Below are 17776 nucleotides of genomic sequence, written 5' to 3'. Positions count from 1 at the left end.
CAAGTTAGATCAGACTAGGCTAGACCTATAATGTAAATAATTAATTTGCAGTCTGTTATAGATTACTTTTTAAGTATTAAATTTGGTTTATTATTATGTTTAGACTAACCCAAAGCTTTAAAAAAGCAGAAATTATTTTTAATATGGAGATGAAGATGGTATTATGGTTGAATATTGATATTTGAAGTGTATTATAGTATTGTGAATGTGCAAAAAAGATGTCGCGTGTTGGCCAAAATGTTGATACATGTCCAACACGCACCCTGTATGTTGACTCTCCACTTGCAAAATCCATCCACCTGTAATTACACCAAATAATCTCATTTTCAACAAAAATACCAACATTTTTTTCATATAAAAAAATTAGCCTTGAAAAAAACCTTATATATATATATATATATATATATATATATATATATATACCATAAACAAAAATAAAAAATATTTAAAAATTTTAATTTTCTTTAAAAAATTATTTATATTCAATATACAAAATTCAATTTTTAATAATATTTAAACATTTAAAGTATTCAAAATATGAATAGTATTTTATAATAAAGTATAACAAATTTAAAATTTTAATAACTTTTTTAATTATAAAACTCTATATATTTATTTATATTTTAACAAATGCAAGTAGGTCTACGTACTCTGTACTCTGAGAGAATGAGAGAAGGAGAGAGCAGGGACGAATGTTTGAGGGTAAAACATGGTGAGAAAGATGGTCATAGCCATCGGAAGAAATAAGGGAGAAAGCGTGGGAGGGTGTGTATCCGGTGTCAAGGAGGGTTCTTCTCGAGATGGTTTAGAAAAGTCATCCAAGGTCTCTTTTAGAGATAAGGTCAATGGTGTAGAGAAGTCTAAGGCCTTTGTATTAGTAGGGTCTTTATCTGGAGATAGTATCACCAGGATGACAGGTAAGCAAGGTGATTCTCATCCACCAAGTGTCAGTTTACGAAAGAGGCAAAGGGTTGTCTAGTTGAACTATATAAGGAAGCCATCGTGATCAAGGTGTTGGATAAGCATTATGGCTACACGGCTCTTATGCATAAGCTTCAGATAGTCTGACGCATCAAGGAGGGTTTAATTTGTTGGATGTGGAGTTTGATATTTTTTTGTTAAATTTGATATTGTTGAAGATCAAAGTCATGCTTGGTGGCTAGTGGTTGATAGATGGTCACTTTGTCATAATAAAGCCATGGGATGTGGATTTTAGGCCATGCGAACAATCCTTCGGATCAACGCTAGTATGGATTCAAGTCTCGGGACTTTCGATTTGGTGCTACCAGGAACAAGCAATACTGTAGATTGCTTCTGCAATAAGGGCTCCGATGAAACTAGACTTGGCCACTAAGCTTGCAGAGAGAGGAAAATATGCTCGAGCTTGTGTTCAAATTAATCTTGGGTTTTCGGTAATCAAACACATTATAGTAGAGGGAATGACTTATGAAGTAGAGTATGAGAGTTTACAGTTGATTTGTTCTACTTATGCACGGTATGGGCATGATAAATCATTGTGCATGGAGAATGAGTCATCAGAAGGGAAAGATGATTCTTTCAGTGATGGAAAGAATCATGAAATCCCAACACTAGTGCCACACAACAATCATAAAATTCAAAAAGAGGTTGAATCGGAAGCTCGCAATTTGGGTGAAGATTCTCATAATTTGGGCGAGAAAATAGGAGTTCTTAAAGGGAAAGATGCAGTTATGAAACCATTGACCCCTCACGTGTCTGATGGTCATGTTAAGGAGACATGCATAGATGATGGAGAGGGCTGGTAACAAGTGTTGCATAACAGAAAATTCACAATGGGTCAGCCATCAGGTATGAAGGACCAAGACGGAAAGCAACACAAGTATGGTTCGAAAAGAGTCCCAAGGCCCAATTTGCATGGTGATTGAGGCAAAATAATTGGCATTAGAATGGGACAGCGAGAAAAGCATGAAATTGTGCCATCTCCATTGCGCAGAACTCCTGCACGTCATGGAATTTCTCTCCGGAAGCGTTTGCGACCTTCCTCCCTACAGAACTCGCTAGTTGATAAAAATGACAGCACAACGGAGGGAAATTTAGTAGATGGAAGCATGACGGGTGCAGTGTTTGGGGGGTCTGAGGATGGCAATTATTGAGGATCAGAGTGTGCTAGTATCGCAGGACAAACCACCTATTGAGGTTGGTGATTGTATTTAGAATATTATGTTCTTATTTATTCTGTCCCTATTATTTATGGATAGTTTAAATATGATTGTTTGGAATGTTAGGGGTGCTTCTAATAAGTTAGCCTGGGTGCATTGTAAGGAACTTGTTAGAAAATTTAGACCTATTTTCTTTATTGTGGTTGAAACTCGCTCCCTTTTCCAGCATTTAAAATTGTTCTGTGAAAGGTTGGGGTATTACTCTGTTGGTATAGTGGAAGCAGAGGAGCATAAAGGGGGGATATTTGGTTTCAATCCTCTATACAGGGTATTTGTTGTAAGGTCATTGATGCTTTTGATCAAGGTGTTTATGTTAAGGTTCAATATGATAATTTAATTTGGTGTAGTGGTATTTATGGTAACCCTTAATTTAATAAAAGGGTTTCTCCTTTGGGATTATCTTGTTGCACAATTCATGGTTTTTCAAAGACCTTGGATTATTCTTGAAGATTTTAATGAAGTCATATTTTCCCATGAATCTAAGGGTTGTAAATTTTCTCATTAAAGAGCAGACAGGTTTGCTACTTCATTAGGGGATAGTAGTTTGTTTGATCTGAAGACTATTGGAAGATGGTTTTCTTGGTACAGGAGGGTGAAAAAGTATGTTGACGTGGCAAAAAAACTTGACCGAGTTTGTATAAATAGTGGTTGGTTATCTATCTTTCCAGAGGCTTATGCAGAAGTTTTAAATAGGTTTCAGTCTAATCATTGTTCTATTCTAGTGCGTTGTAAAAGTTATCCTCAGCCTAAAGGGAATCGACCTTTCCGTTTTGTTACTGCTTGTGCTACTCATCCCAGGTATAAGGATATTGTGAATCAGTCATGGTGGTCTAGTAATAGAGAGGTTCATGACAAACTTTCGGAAGTGCAGAAGAATTCATTAGAGTTTAACTCGAAGGTGTCTGGTAATATTTTTGTTAAGAAATGTGAATTAGAGCAGTAGATTAATTATTTATAGAAGAGTTTGGAAGTGGTGGATAGAATTTACTTGCGTCAGAAAGAGCAACATTTTCTTGATGATTATAATAATACACTAGTGCAAGAAGAGCTCCTATGGTTCCAAAAGTCTAGAGAGCAATGGGTAAGGTTCGGGGATAGAAATACAAGATTATTTTATGTTCAAACTCTTGTGCGAATGAAGCATAATAAGATTTATGGCCTTTTTCTCAAGGATGGAGTGTGAGAAACTGATCCGTAGGTTATGAGTCGAGAAGCAGAGTCTTTCGACAAAAGTTTATTCTATCATTTGGATAATGTTGATTTGGGTTGCCTTGGTGACGTGCCTCTTTTTTTCTGAATGAGGAAGCTTGCAATGATCTTATGGCACTAGTTACTATGGAGGAAGTCAGAACAACTATTTTTCACGTGAAATCTTTTAAAGCTCCGGGTCCTTATGGGTTTCAAGCTTTCTTCTTCAAGGAATATTGGGAGATCATTGGTCTTAATATTTGGAAGATGGTTAAGCAGGCATTCTCCGATGTTGCTCTTGATCCGAGAATAATGGAGACTTTACTGGTTCTTATTCCAAAAGTTGAATCGCCGGTATCTATGAAAGATTTCAGGCCGATTAGTCTCTGCAATGTAGTTTACAAGATCATCACGAAGGTCCTTATTAATAGGCTATGTCCTCATCTTGCGGAGATTATTGGCCCGCTTCAAAAAGGATATATTCTGGGATGAGAAACTCCTGACAACATCATTATTGCTCAAGAGGTCCTCTACTTTATGAAGAAGACTAAATCAAAGAAAGGCACACTGGCCTTTAAGATTGATCTGGAGAAAGCTTATGACAGAATTTACTAGAGGTTTTTAGCCCATACCCTTAAGAGCTTTGGTTTTCCCAGTCCTACGATTAATTTGATTATGAATTGTGTCACTACTTTCTCCTTATCTATTCTTTAGAATGAAAATCGTCTGAATAGCTTTACTCCTAGCCGGGGTCTCAGACAAGGAGACCCTATGTCACCCTATCTTTTTGTGTTGTGTATGGAAATATTGACATGTTTCATTAGTCATAAGCTTGATTTGGGCTTGTGGGAGCCGGTTACTGTTTCTAGAGGGGGACCTAGAATGTCCCACTTAATGTTTGCGGATGACTTTCTTTTATTCTGTAAAGCTACAAAGAGATAAGTGCAAAATGTGATGTTGGTTTTAGAGACTTTTGCAAAGCATCTGGGATGAAGATTAATGTGGAGAAGTCTAAAGCGCTTTGCTTTGAAAATGTCTTTGTAACAAGGAAAGAGATTTTCACTGGGGTGTCCTCTATTAGATTTGTCTAGGACTTGGGCAAGTATCTTGGGGTTACCCTTAGCCATTCTAGGATGACCCGTTCAACTTTCAATGGTGTATTGGATAAGATTCGGGGTAGACTAGCAAGCTGAAAAGGAAGTTTACTCAATCAAACTGGTAGACTTTGCTTGGTTAATTCCGTTGCAGTCGCTATTCCCATGTACCAGATGCAGGTATCTATTTTTCCCAAAGGAATCATTAGTAAATTGGACTCTATGATGAGGAATTTTTTTTGGAAAGGACAAGTTAATGGAAGAGGATTGCATCTTGTTAGTTGGAAGGTACTGGTTACTCCAAAAAAACATGGAGGTTAGGGGATTAGAGATCCTTATTGTGTGAATATTGCTCTTCTTGGGAAGCTGGTTTGGACTTTTTTCCAGCAGTCAGACAAGTTATGGGTCTAATTATTGGATGCCAAATATCGATCATCTCTATATAACTGTTTTGGTTGTCCTAAGAACAAGGGTTCTCCCATTTGGAGGAGTCTTTGCAAGGCTTGGGAAGTGTTGAAGGATGGGTTTGCTTGGTGTTTTGGAAATTTAAACCAAAATGTTTGGTTTTCTAACTGGAGGAGAGAAGGGCAGTTCTCTAATGAGATGGATTATGTTCACATTTCTGATTCGAACTTCCGGATACAAGATCTCTGGTCAGTTGTTAGCTGGCATTTGGATACTCTTTATTCTCCTTTATCTCAAAATCTGAAAGGTAATATTCTTTCTTACAATCCAGATGTGCAAGCAGGCTCGGAAGTGGGTTAGTATTAGTTTGAGTCTACTGCCAAAGTTTATGATTCACGTAATAGTTACTTGTGGTTGTGTAAGCAGCTGCTTGGTTGGGAAGAGCGGGAGAATTAGCTTTGGCTTTGGCGCTAACTTGTTCCGGAAAAGTACAAGTTTTTAGCTTTGCTGTGTCTTAAGGAGGCTCTTCCTATTGCAAGTTTTCACTTCAGAAGAGGTATGTCGTCATCGGATAGGTGCCCAAGATGTCTTTCTAGCCAGGAATTGGTTTTACATTGTATTCGAGATTGTCAAAAAGCTCAGCTTGTATGCATAGGTTGGATATTTCTTGTCATTCTCTAGATTTGAAGAACTAGTTCTTGTATCATAGCAGAGAGCATCCGTTCAGGTTCTTTTCGGGACTTTGGTGGATATGGCGAGCAAAGAATAATGACATCTTTAATCCTCATGAGACTTGGTCTCTGGAAAGAGTGATTTGTCTGGCATTAGTTTTAGAAACAGAGCTTAGGAATACTTCTGAATTACAACGTACGTCCCTTCCTTCTATTCTAAATGGTTTTTGGAACCCCCATCCATTGGTACATTTAAGATTAATTGTAATGCTAGTTATCCTGATTCGGGTGATAATGTTGGTTTTACTTGCGTTATTAGAGATTGTAATGGGAGTTGGTAAATGGGATGTTTGGGAATAATTGAGAGTAGTAGTATTCTTCAAGAAGAATTGTTTGCTATTTGGAGAGGATATCTTTGAACCTAGGATGTGGGTCAACGCGATGTTATTTGTGAGACGGATTGTCTGGAAGTGTTTAATCTTGTTACTAATCACCAAGATGGTTTTGGGTTTATTGATTCGTTGGTGCTCAAAATAAGGGATATCATGCATTGGAATTGGCTTGTTGACTTTCGTTTGATTATGAAAGATGGAAACACGGTGGTAGACACTATGGCAAAGATGGTGATGAGGTTACAACTTCATCATGTGATGCTTCCTTTTCCTTGGGAGGAGTTTAAGAATAGTCTTAAATAGGATTGTCCTTTTATTTAGACAGTTCCTTTGTTTTTTTTTTTTGTTTAGTTTATAAAAGTTACCAAATAATGTAAGTAGGTCTAACAGCTCTAATAAACTTATTTGTAAGTCTAAATTTAATCTTTTAAATTAGTTTGTGTCTAATGCTATTTTATGACAGGTTAGGCTAAAAATCAAGTTTTAGGCCATTGACAGGCTATATAACCTATTTTCATCTCTAATTATGAATAGTATTTAATAACATTTTCCCAAATCCTTAAATAAAAAATTACATGCCTAATTTTATTAATTTTTTAAAATATTGGCGATATTTGTTGGATTATTTTATTTTATTTTTTATTTTAAATTAATTTTACTTTGTCTGGTGATTGATAGTAATTTGCAGAATAATAAAATTGAAAGAAGAGAATGAGGACAAAGCATTTACAATTCAAACGAGGAAATGTATATTTTGAAAGTATTTGAAACTTTAAAGATAAAAATATTGTATCTGAATACTTAAATGAAATATTTTCAATTTCAAAGAATTTTAAAAGGTTTAAAAGGGATTTCAGATTCAACTATTAAAATGGGAAAATTTCAACTTCCACATATAAGAAAGGAATTTGAATTTTCTCATTTTCTCACTTATAACGATATACTTTTATATGTATTAATTTATATTTAAAATTAATAAATGATAAAAATAAGTTACATATGTATGAATAAAAGCAATTTGATCCTTTTTCAAACAAAAATATTTTAAAAATACAAATGCTATATATAATTACTTCAAAGAAACGAAATATTTTCAAATTAAAGAGATTTTAGTTACAGTATTTAAAATTTTTACATTTAAAATTCTCTAAAATTTAACAATATTTATCCAAACATAGGTTCTATCTGGATGTTCAATGAAGGTAAGTCAAATGTGTCATAATTATGAGTAATTCACTAATTGGTAAGTAAATCAGTACCAGAAACTAGTATTAATTGGATACTAATGAGTAACGCCAATATTAACTTGTACGGAAAAATAATATATTTTTCAGAGAAATTAGTAATATAAAAATACACAAAATTAATTAGTAAAAAAAAATATAGATAACCAACAATATTGGTAAATAATGTGAACAATAGATATATCGGATGTTCATTTTATTAAGTGTACAAATGATTATTTTAATATTAAGATTTAGATAAATAATTTAGAGATATAGTATATTTTTATTTTATTAATAGTTGTTAATATTTTAAAAAAAATCATTGGTTACACCCATTAGTAAAACCATACAATATATATAATATTCTGAAAACTTAAGACACTGCTTGAATTAATTTTTCTTTGTTATGAACTTAATTTTAATGCACTTGAAGTGAATATTAAATTTAGTTGGATATGTGTTTTGCCATCTAATCAAATATCTTTCTATGATTATTCAAGTAATATGCTAAAAAAAGCTAATATTATATATAATTAAATATTTTTTTATCAAATATAAAGAAACTCAAATTCGTAACTTTTTTTAAGTGAGTGGAGGAGTGGATCCTCTTCAATGGTGTTCAAGTGTTTAATTTCATCCTTTATTATTTTTTCTTTCTTATTTATTTTTAGTTTCATTTATAGAATTAAAGGTGAGAGTTCACACTTTATTTTTTCTAATGTTAAAAAAATTTGAAAAGATCAATTTCTGCAAAAATTATACCATTTGAAGTATAACTCATTTTATAATTAAATATTTATGTAAATGTCTTCTCGATTAGTTCATGCAAATTAAATTATTTAAATAAAAAAATCACTATGTAAGAATACACAACATTTGAATCGAAGATTTTTTATACTATATAAAATATTAGATTTAAAGCTTATTCCCTAATGTAGCATATTTAACAAATGAATACATTTTTTTTCTAAACAACACTTGAAATGAAAAATGTGTTTGGCCATTAAAATACGAACTGAATTTATTTTGGTAGAGTGGACGTTTTGGCTTTAGTCCGTAAGGATAGCGGATGGTGTTGTGGCTTAGTGAGGTTGATAGTGAAGTAAGAGTTCAAATATGAACCATGAAATGCATCCATCCATTCATTTCATCCATCCATCCATCCATCCTCCCTCATAAATGACATAAAGAAAAGAGTGTACATCTATGCATAGTGCATCATCATCATCATCTTCATCTTTATTCTTTGGTGCAAGGCAGTTCTGAGGCATCGAACAATGAACAGCATCGCAGTCAGAAGCACAAGTGCATGTCAACGCTCTGACCATAGCAGCACAGCATTGTCAGGAGCCTACCAATGACATCAGAATAGAGCACACACACAGATTTATATTTTCATACATTCGCATTTATTAAATCTTCTATACTCTATAGTATTTAAATTTAATTTAAATAAATAATATTTATATATTAATATAGAATACTGAGTAGTACAAGCTTAATTTCTATTCCATTGGACCTTGCATTCATCCATCCATCCGAGCAGAAAAAGCCAAGAGTGGTGAGTAACCGTTCCCCCCTTCCCACGCGGCAAACCATCTTCTTTAATTCTCAGCTTTGGTAAGACACTCTTCTCTCCTTTCCTTAATTGCACTTCTCTCATTTTCTCATCTCGTAATTATCGTACTTCCCCCCACCCTTTTCTTTTCTTAATTCTTATAAAGGACTAATATTTAATACATCTGATTTTAATTTAATTAGTTAATTACTCTCGTCACATCAAAATCAAATATCTCCCTGCCATTTATGTGCTTTTAAAAAAAACACCACCACTCCCTCCTCTCTTGTTTGTTCTCATTTTATTTTGTTGCAGTGCCGTTGAAACTTGAGAGCTAGAGTCCCCTTTGTTTTTGTCTTTTTTCTCTCCCAATGTCCTCTTCCACCGTTGGCAATGAGGAGAAGCTTTACCCTTCCCCACTAGCCTCTCACGACGACATCGTCAAGGACCCTTCTGTCTTTTGGGATACTCTCAGACGCTTTCACCTCCTTCTCAGTACCAAATTCATGTAAGCTCCTTATATAATATTTTACTCCACAAAAGCTAATAATAAATTAATTAATCTGTTTTTGTTTTCCGCATCACATCACTGCATCTGTATGCAGCATACTACAACAAGCTAGCTGGAATATGATTTTGATATTCGGGTTGAGCTTTTTCATTCCCTTTTATTTTTTATTTTTTATTTTTTTGTAATCTGCGCGTTTTTAATATATATTATATATTTTGTTGTGTGAAATAAAAACAAATAAAATGTTTGGATCGTTTTGGGTTATGAAGGATTCCTGTGATTGGAGGGAAGGAGCTAGATTTGCACGTCCTGTACGTGGAGGTTACGAGGAGAAGTGGCTATGAGAAGGTGGGGTCCTTCCTTCCGTACAACCTCTGTAAAACGCATTACCCACTACTGCTACGGACTACCCACTCAAAACGAATTAGTTTTATTTATTTAATTATTTAATATTATTTCAATTTCAATTTCTGGGGTATATCTGTTTATGTTTATTAAAACGTGCAGGTAGTTGCAGAGAAGAAATGGAGGGAAGTGGGAACTGTCTTCAGGTTCTCAGCGACGACTACAAGCGCCTCTTTTGTGCTCAGGAAACACTACCGCAACCTTCTTTACCATTACGAACAAGTTCACTTCTTTAATGTTAAGGGTCCTCTATACTCTCCATCATCAGGTCCTTTATTTTTCACTTTTAGTCATTAACTTAATCTTTTTAATTTAATAATCTAATTACATATTTTAACCTTTTAGAGATTGATAGATAATTAATTGCTAAACACAATAAATTCTAATAATTTTTTAGCATTCCTCTTATTTTATTTCAAATGTGTACGCTTTAAGAACCCAAATTTGTTGTACAGATTCATTTTCTGGCAGCAAGCACTCCTGGAGATCTGAGCTGGCTATTGTTGAATATTCTCCCAAGCCAGTGACCCATACTAAAGGTTCCAAACCTCAAGGTACTATAGATTAAACGTTCAATCATATTACTAGACACAAAAAATACATATTGAAATAAAAGAAACATATTTTGGTGGCTAATTTTTGTTACATGCAATATTTTTATTAAGCGAACTTGAATTTCAAACTTATTGTGTCCGATATAATTGTAATTTGAAATGAATAATGTAGTAGTAACCAAAATTGGTGTGACTTATAAGTTGTGACACCATATTCACCCCAATAACCAGTGAATTGACAATGTGGATGAGAGCCTATTTGGGGATTATATGGAGAACTCATTAATTGGAAATTTCAGTGCTTAATTAATTAAAAATCAATTATGCCAGTGTTTTTTCTGAAGTTTAGGACTGTGATTTGCTTATTTAAGAGATTCCTTGCATTTATTCAAGGACCTTCTGAGTGGTGAATTACATTTTGGTTCATTGTGTGTAGAGTCTATAGACCCTTCATCAAATCTTTCAGGGAGGGGAACGATAGAGGGAAAATTTGAATGCGGCTATTTAGTGTCAGTGAAAGTGGGTTCAGAGGTTCTAAGAGGAGTGCTGTACCATCCAGAGGAATTGGTTCCTCCCCCAACTGTTCCACAAAATGGCAATGCCATCGTACCCTACGGCTGCAAACCTCACCATTCCGGCCGCCGGAGGAGGAGGAACAAGAGAAAGTGGGACCCGAACTACCCGAAGCCAAATCGGAGTGGTTATAACTTCTTCTTTGCTGAGAGGCATTACAAGCTCAAGTCACTTTATCCAAACAGAGAGAGGGAGTTTACCAAAATGATTGGCCAGTCTTGGAATAGTCTCAGCCCAGAAGAAAGAATGGTAAGCACTTAATTTGTCTTTTGCATATGTGGTTGCTTTCTAAGTATCACGGTTTATGCCTTTATGGTTTGCCAATGATGCAGGTTTACCAGAACATTGGCTTAAGAGACAAAGAAAGGTACAAGAGGGAGTTGAAGGAGTACAAGGAAAAGATGAAGACTATGCAAAATTTAGAAGTTGCGGCGCCCAGAAATCTCACTGGTTCTGTCCTTAATGGTAGCCAAAGAATGGCTTAGGAATGTTGTTTATTAAATCCGTTGATCTTTATATGCATATTCTTGTGGAATATGGTCTAGAGGGACTAGCGGCTCAATTTTATATTTTCGATTAAACTTTGGGTTAATTAATTGTTAGATCCTTTGATTTTATTTAATGGATCGCTTTCTGGTTTGATCTATAGTGAGAGCATTGGTAATGGTTTGTCTACTGCGGAATGAAAATTACAAAAGTAATAATCATTAATTATTATTTTTTAACAGAAAATGTTACATCTACATTAATAGTAACTACTAAAATCAATAATTATATATTTACGTATATTTATGCATATTAATTTACATATTTTTTAATTAAATAATTAATTATTAAAATAGTTAAATTTATCATATTAAAATAATTAAATTTATAATAGAGAATAATTAAACTAATTTGAATTGGTTTATTGATTAACTACTAATTTGCTTAATAAATAGAGATTAGATCTGACTGTGTTATTTATCAAAATTAAACTTAAATATATTTTAATATAATAGATTTTTCATCTTATAAATTATTTATTTATTTATTTTTAATGTCTGACTAACTTTATACATATATCACACTTACAATATGAAGAATTAGAATCTTTATTAGGATGGACATTAAGTCTGTTAAAATTATTTAATCTTTTTAAGAGTATAAATAAGAAATGGTTATTATTGTATAACGTAAAAACTTAATGAATTGATATTTAATGAAGATTGATCTCTTATTAAATTAATGATCTATTAGAAATTTAGAATTGTAAACGAGAAAAAAATTATGGGAATATCGTTTCTCTATGTGCAAGTAGCACCACTGTGTTTTGTAGATGTTGCGTACTAGCATAAGATTTTTTTTTAAGTTCCAAATCATAGTACCCCTTAATTTTGACAAATGGATTAAGTATGATTTTAATTCTTAAGGTATAAGTTAAAATTTTTTTTGTTTTAAGTTTTTTTTGACATACAAAATTTTTCTAACGTTTAACTTGATTTTAAAATTATTTTTATTTTAGAGATTAAACTGTACACATGTAACGATAGAAACAGAAATACTCTTTTTTTTATAATTTTTTTATTATGAATAATTTGATTTAAAATTTTAATATTTAAGTGAAAAAAGACGATTTTAAGATTTTATTTTAAATTATTTTATATAAAAAAATTAAAAATGAAAAAAAGTATAAAGTTATCCTTAGAGATTTTGGTCGTAGTTAACATTTTGACAAAACTATGATAGAGACTATAGATTCTTCCAATAAGTTATCTAATAGTAAAATCCTTGTACTGATAATCAGTATGGATGTTACCAAATGTGTTAACATTGGCAGAGGAAAGACCACCTTGAAATTTCTCTAGTAATTGGTCCATTATTAAATTAATTGCATAAAAATAAATATAGAAGATAAAGAATAAATTTAAACAATAATCATTAGGTTAGGTATACATTAAAATTAATTATTTATGTAGAATATATATTAAAATATATCATATAGATTAAAAATAAATTAAACTATATATATATATATAAGTAATTTTAATGACTGGTTATAATGTAGAAAGAATACTTTTGTTTAAATATACATCAAGAAAAAGATTCAGTGACTTGATGATTAATGGAATATATAATTCAAGGAATATTCCGACTGCTCCATAAGAAGCAAGGAACGATTGCCGTACCAAATTAAACAATGCCAAAACATAAACTTTATTTAGTTGTGTCTGATGGGGATGTTCTATGTGGGGAGCGGGTGAAACAAGGCACCATTTTGTTTGGCTTTAGACATTGTTGGGTGATTGATGATGCTATCAAAGGATGGCATAATAAAGATTATTAAAATATTCTTTCTGTGCATGATCAATCATCTTAATCATGACATAATATAAAAGAAAAATAATATTTGTATTGTTTTGTGTATAGTTTTCTTTTTTAATTTCTTCAACGATATTTAAAAAGATTTCTATATATTTCCAGTGTCAGAGAATAAGAAGAGTGAATCTATTTTTGCATATGGGAGATACAGAGAGTCGCGGTAGCAGGGTGTGCAATTCTTGGTGGAATCAGAGTGGACGAAAACAGAAGCAGAAGGTTGAAGTTTATGGCGAGGTTCTTAGTAGACTTAAAGGATTGAATGTCAAAGAGGCTTCAGTTCCTGGTTTTGATGATGAGCTTTGGGCTCACTTCTACTACCTTCCAACTAGGTACATCACTCATCCTACTTTATCTTCCTTCCAATTGTTTGTCATTATGCCTGAGTAAGTGTAATTAGGTATGCGTTGGATATGAACGTGGAGAGGGCACAAGATGTGCTTATGCACAAAAGGTTGCTTCACATGGCACGATTCCCTACTATTGCAACTGGACCTGCAATTGAAGTTCGTCTTGTTCAGGTACTTTGTGGATCAATATGTTACATTAGATTAGGAAACTAATATTATTGTTTACTCTACCAAGATATCTAGGGAAGCGTTGCTGGTACATGCATTATGCAGGTTCGTGCTTCTTCTGCTGTACGCAGTCCTCAATATTTTGATACTCCAGCCACAATGATGAGGCATGATTATTATGTGAATATACTTAAGTCCTTATTTTTATCCTTTTATAGTTTACTTATATTTACCGATTATATTTATTCTTTCTTTTTACTCTTTCATGATTTCTCAGCTTCCATCCACCCCCAGCCTTTGCTTCATCAGCTAATCTTGAACTTGATCTATGCAAAAATCAGTTACAAGCTGAAGATAAGAGTAACAATTTCAATTTTTACGCACACGATGCCAGGTAATATTTCTTTATATTGTCTTTACTTTTGTTTTACTCACTAGCGTTTATCGTTTGAAACTTTTTGTTCTGTTTATTCTTTTCCATTCCTAGTAATTCATGCAGGCCAGTGCATGAAATCACAATTTCAACAAATGACAAGCCAAAACTCCTCAGCCAGGTTGTTTTGTTCACACCAGCCAATACAATTCACCAGAGTTTTTAGTTTTGTTTGCTTTTGTTTTAGTTTAAGCTTGCATGATGCAACTGCAGTTAACTTCTTTAATCTCTGAGACTGGGCTTGACATTCAAGAAGCACATGCTTTTTCGACGTTGGATGGATACTCTCTGGATGTTTTTGTTGTTGGTGGTTGGGCAGTTGAGGTATTTTGTCCCTTTTGTTTTATTTTTCATTGTAGTAACTGATAATGAAGGAAATTTTAGCTTATGGAATTGAAAAACATGCACAGAAATTAATCTCAAGAAGATATATATCTGTTTTATGTAATACTACTACTTTGAATCAAATTGTGTATACAAGTATTTTTAAGTTTTATAACTTACCAGCTCTATGAACTCTGATTGAACGCTACTTGTATCTCATTTCTATGTAACGGAGTTTACTTGACAGTCCTCCATGTTTGAAATTTGTAGGAGACAGAGAAATTAAAGCATGTACTAGCAAAGAAAATGCAAAAACTCGAGGTAGGCATTTATAGTCCCGCTTGTGGTTATACATTTTAGCATGTTCACGCATTAAAAGTTAGACATTTTCTTATTCTTTGATTGAATTAAACTTTTGGAGAAATACATGCCTACAAGACGCTTTAAATGTTCTAGATTAGTATTAAGCATTAACTTAATAATTCGGAGTTAACAAATTAAGTATTTCTCCCATCTACGTAAACTGTTTATTTATAAGTTATGTTTTGGGTGGAAAACGGAAATCCAGAAGCAACCTCAGTTGAAAGAAAATGGCACTATTAATACTGCAGAGCAAGGGAATACTGGGTTCAAATTTATATCTAGTCATGTAAATTTTGCTACTAATCGAAATGATGTCTGGGATGAAAGATGTTTGAGATGTGAAAAGAAAATTGCATCTGGATCTTTCAGTGATCTGTGAGTATTATCATTTTATTTCTTTAGCTTGATATGTTTGTGAGTATGTAACTAACAACCTGGCACAGGTATAAGGGTATTTTCTGTAATCAAGATGTGGCTATCAAAGTTCTTAAGGACGATAATTTGAATGAAAATATACAGAGGGAGTTTTATCAAGAAATCTATATCCTAAGGTTTGTTCTATTACAAATTCTATTCATCACATTTACCACACCACCCTTCATTTCTTTGAATTCAATAACATTTCCGTAAAAGTCAATTGCCAAGGGAAAAGGACTTTTAAAAGGAACTTTAGCAGAAAAGTTAAAAAAAAAAGATTATTTGCCTTGTTTGACATGTTTAGCGTTCAAAGGCATATTTTGAAAATTTAGTGTGTGAAGTGCACCAGCCAAAACATAAGAATAGTTACATTTATCATAGAATACATGGCTTACTTGAATTGAAATCCTGCAGTAAAATTCAACATAAAAATGTCGTGAGATTTTTTGGTGCCTGTACAAAACCCCCTAACCATTACCTTATCACAGGTAAAATTTATCATTGTGGATTATAGTTTGCTCATTGTTTGCAAGGTCAATAGAATGGTTGTGATATCAATGTCAATTGAATGCGTGATCTGTTTTTATTTTTCAGAATATATGTCTGGTGGAAGTATGTATGACTTTCTTCATATAAAGAAGGCTGCGCTTTCTCTCCCATGGTTGATTAAAGTTGCCATTGAGGTTTCAGAAGGAATGAAATATTTGCATCAGAATGATATCATACATCGAGACCTCAAAACAGCTAATCTCTTGATGGATGATAAAGGGGTAATTAAGTTCTTATATCTTCTACATTAATTTAGACCTTACTGTCTATCTATGATTTCTTAGTTAATGTTGTCAAATTGTATACTACATAATTGTTAATTATTCTCGTTAGGTATTAATAACTTCTAACTCCAATATCATAAATACCGAAGCAGAGAATGATCTTATATTGTAAGAAAAACTAACAGGTAGTTAAGGTTGCTGATTTTGGGGTGGCTAGAGTGAACAATCAATCCGGGGTGATGACTGCAGAAACTGGAACTTATCGATGGATGGCTCCGGAGGTATGTATGTATTGCCAGTGTTGATTACTACTTGTCTTTCCGAATTTATGAATTATGGATTTTTTTTATTCCGCTGATTCCGATCCCTGGATTATTGTGCATGCATATGGAAGGTGATTGAGCATAAACCATATGATCACAAAGCCGATGTTTATAGTTTCGGCATTGTCCTTTGGGAGCTTCTCACAGGAAAGGTAAAGCTTTCTGTTGGTGGTGTTCGTTGTTAAGTTATAATAAAATATTGGTCTCTCAGAATTCACGGCTTATATATATATATGTTTCATGCATGACTGAATTACAGCTTCCTTATGAGCATTTGTCCCCATTGCATGCGGCAGTTGGAGTGGCCCAAAAGGTAGTGTTTCTTTATTAAGTAATTATGATCAATGCATGGGTTTTTTGGAGTTGGTTAAATGAAAGATTAGAAGTAAAAGGCTGCGGTTTAATATTAGCAATGTGAATGAGTTGTTGCAGGGTTTGAGGCCGGAAATTCCAAGGCACACGCATCCAATGTTGGTGGAATTAATTCACCGGTGCTGGCACCAAGATCCATCTTCAAGACCCGATTTCACAGAAATTCTGGAATTTCTGTTGCACATAACCATGAAGGTTGGTTCTAGAATCTAGACAATATTTTTCCTAACGGTTTTTGGTGTAACTCAAGCTTCTATAAAAGAATGCTATCTTTTCTACCAACACAGGTTGCTGGGAAAGGTGAGGTAAAGGAAATGTATGAAACGTTTTCAGGTTGAGAAGACATATGTAAACAATGATATTTAATTTCTCAATCTAGGTCGTTGGTTCATCATGCTTTGGAACCCTTTGACCTCTAACTGGTAACTGCAGATGTGAATAATAAACACATGCAATAATGCAAAGTGATGTTTGATACCAACATTCTTAGAAAGTGTATCTAGCTAATCTCAGGAGTATTTTTACTCGATCCATTTTATCTTTTTCTTCGCTTTGTTTGTTACGACTCAAAATGAGCTATGATTGGCACTCATAAAAATTATTCTCTAACAAACTTAACAAATTTGAATATAAATTATATAAAAAGGTTATAAATGTTTTTAATAAATTTACAAATACCAGAATGAATAGTTACATATTATTTTTAGCAAAACACAAAATAGATTAATATAGTTGGATCTTGCCCGTAATATATGAAGCATATAACATCTAGAAACTCAACAAAGAATATGTATTCATTGCATATCATTACTTTTGAACATATTTAAGTATTTGTTCTTGAAATTTTTTTTTTGAAAACGGAATAAATTTTGCAACTCAGTGACTAGACAATACATCTATAATCCACATGAGACCATATAAACACTATTATTAAAGTAATTTTATTTAAGATAATAGTATGTCTAAGATCCAATCTATCATGATTGGTTCTCATGCAAGTGGGAGATTGTTGGGAATAAGTAGTATGACCACAATATAATCATTATGTGTCAAATAATTTGTTATTGTTATTATATTAAAGGGTTAATATAATAAGGTCTTTGATTAAATTTAGAGATTT

General features: G+C 33.0%; 2 protein-coding genes across 7 annotated transcripts; both read left to right on the top strand.

Moving 5' to 3' along the window:
- The first annotated feature begins 8105 nt into the window (after nt 1–8105).
- LOC112705680 (high mobility group B protein 9) lies at nt 8106–11421 on the top strand. 4 transcript variants are annotated; one of them, XM_025756583.3, is made up of 8 exons: nt 8209–8794; nt 9048–9240; nt 9338–9379; nt 9513–9591; nt 9751–9916; nt 10104–10202; nt 10639–11024; nt 11108–11421. In XM_025756583.3, exons 2-8 carry the CDS (start codon nt 9104–9106, stop codon nt 11258–11260), a joined length of 1062 nt encoding a protein of 353 aa, XP_025612368.1. In that variant the 5' UTR covers nt 8209–8794; nt 9048–9103; the 3' UTR covers nt 11261–11421. The 4 variants fall into 4 exon arrangements, with proteins under 4 accessions (XP_025612370.1, XP_072056503.1, XP_025612367.1 ...); XM_072200402.1 differs by lacking the exon at nt 9338–9379 and having other exon boundaries at nt 8144–8794; XM_025756582.3 differs by having other exon boundaries at nt 8155–9240.
- Nucleotides 11422–13125: 1704 nt separating this feature from the next.
- LOC112705678 (serine/threonine-protein kinase STY46) lies at nt 13126–17137 on the top strand. Of its 3 annotated transcripts, XM_025756576.3 has the most exons (16): nt 13126–13465; nt 13534–13654; nt 13757–13818; nt 13929–14045; nt 14139–14205; nt 14298–14408; nt 14679–14729; nt 14977–15146; nt 15215–15322; nt 15603–15676; nt 15783–15958; nt 16147–16242; nt 16356–16436; nt 16544–16597; nt 16717–16851; nt 16944–17137. In XM_025756576.3, exons 1-16 carry the CDS (start codon nt 13275–13277, stop codon nt 16992–16994), a joined length of 1665 nt encoding a protein of 554 aa, XP_025612361.1. In that variant the 5' UTR covers nt 13126–13274; the 3' UTR covers nt 16995–17137. The 3 variants fall into 3 exon arrangements, with proteins under 3 accessions (XP_025612361.1, XP_025612365.1, XP_025612366.1); XM_025756580.3 differs by lacking the exon at nt 13126–13465 and having other exon boundaries at nt 13719–13818; XM_025756581.3 differs by lacking the exon at nt 13126–13465 and having other exon boundaries at nt 13541–13639; nt 13719–13818.
- The last annotated feature ends 639 nt before the right edge of the window (nt 17138–17776 follow it).

This window comes from Arachis hypogaea, chromosome 8 (genome assembly GCF_003086295.3).
Source record: "Arachis hypogaea cultivar Tifrunner chromosome 8, arahy.Tifrunner.gnm2.J5K5, whole genome shotgun sequence".
In the NCBI taxonomy this organism is placed as follows: domain Eukaryota; kingdom Viridiplantae; phylum Streptophyta; class Magnoliopsida; order Fabales; family Fabaceae; genus Arachis; species Arachis hypogaea.
The sequence above is the reverse complement of the archived record's forward strand: the minus strand, read 5'-3'. Positions and strand labels throughout refer to the sequence as shown.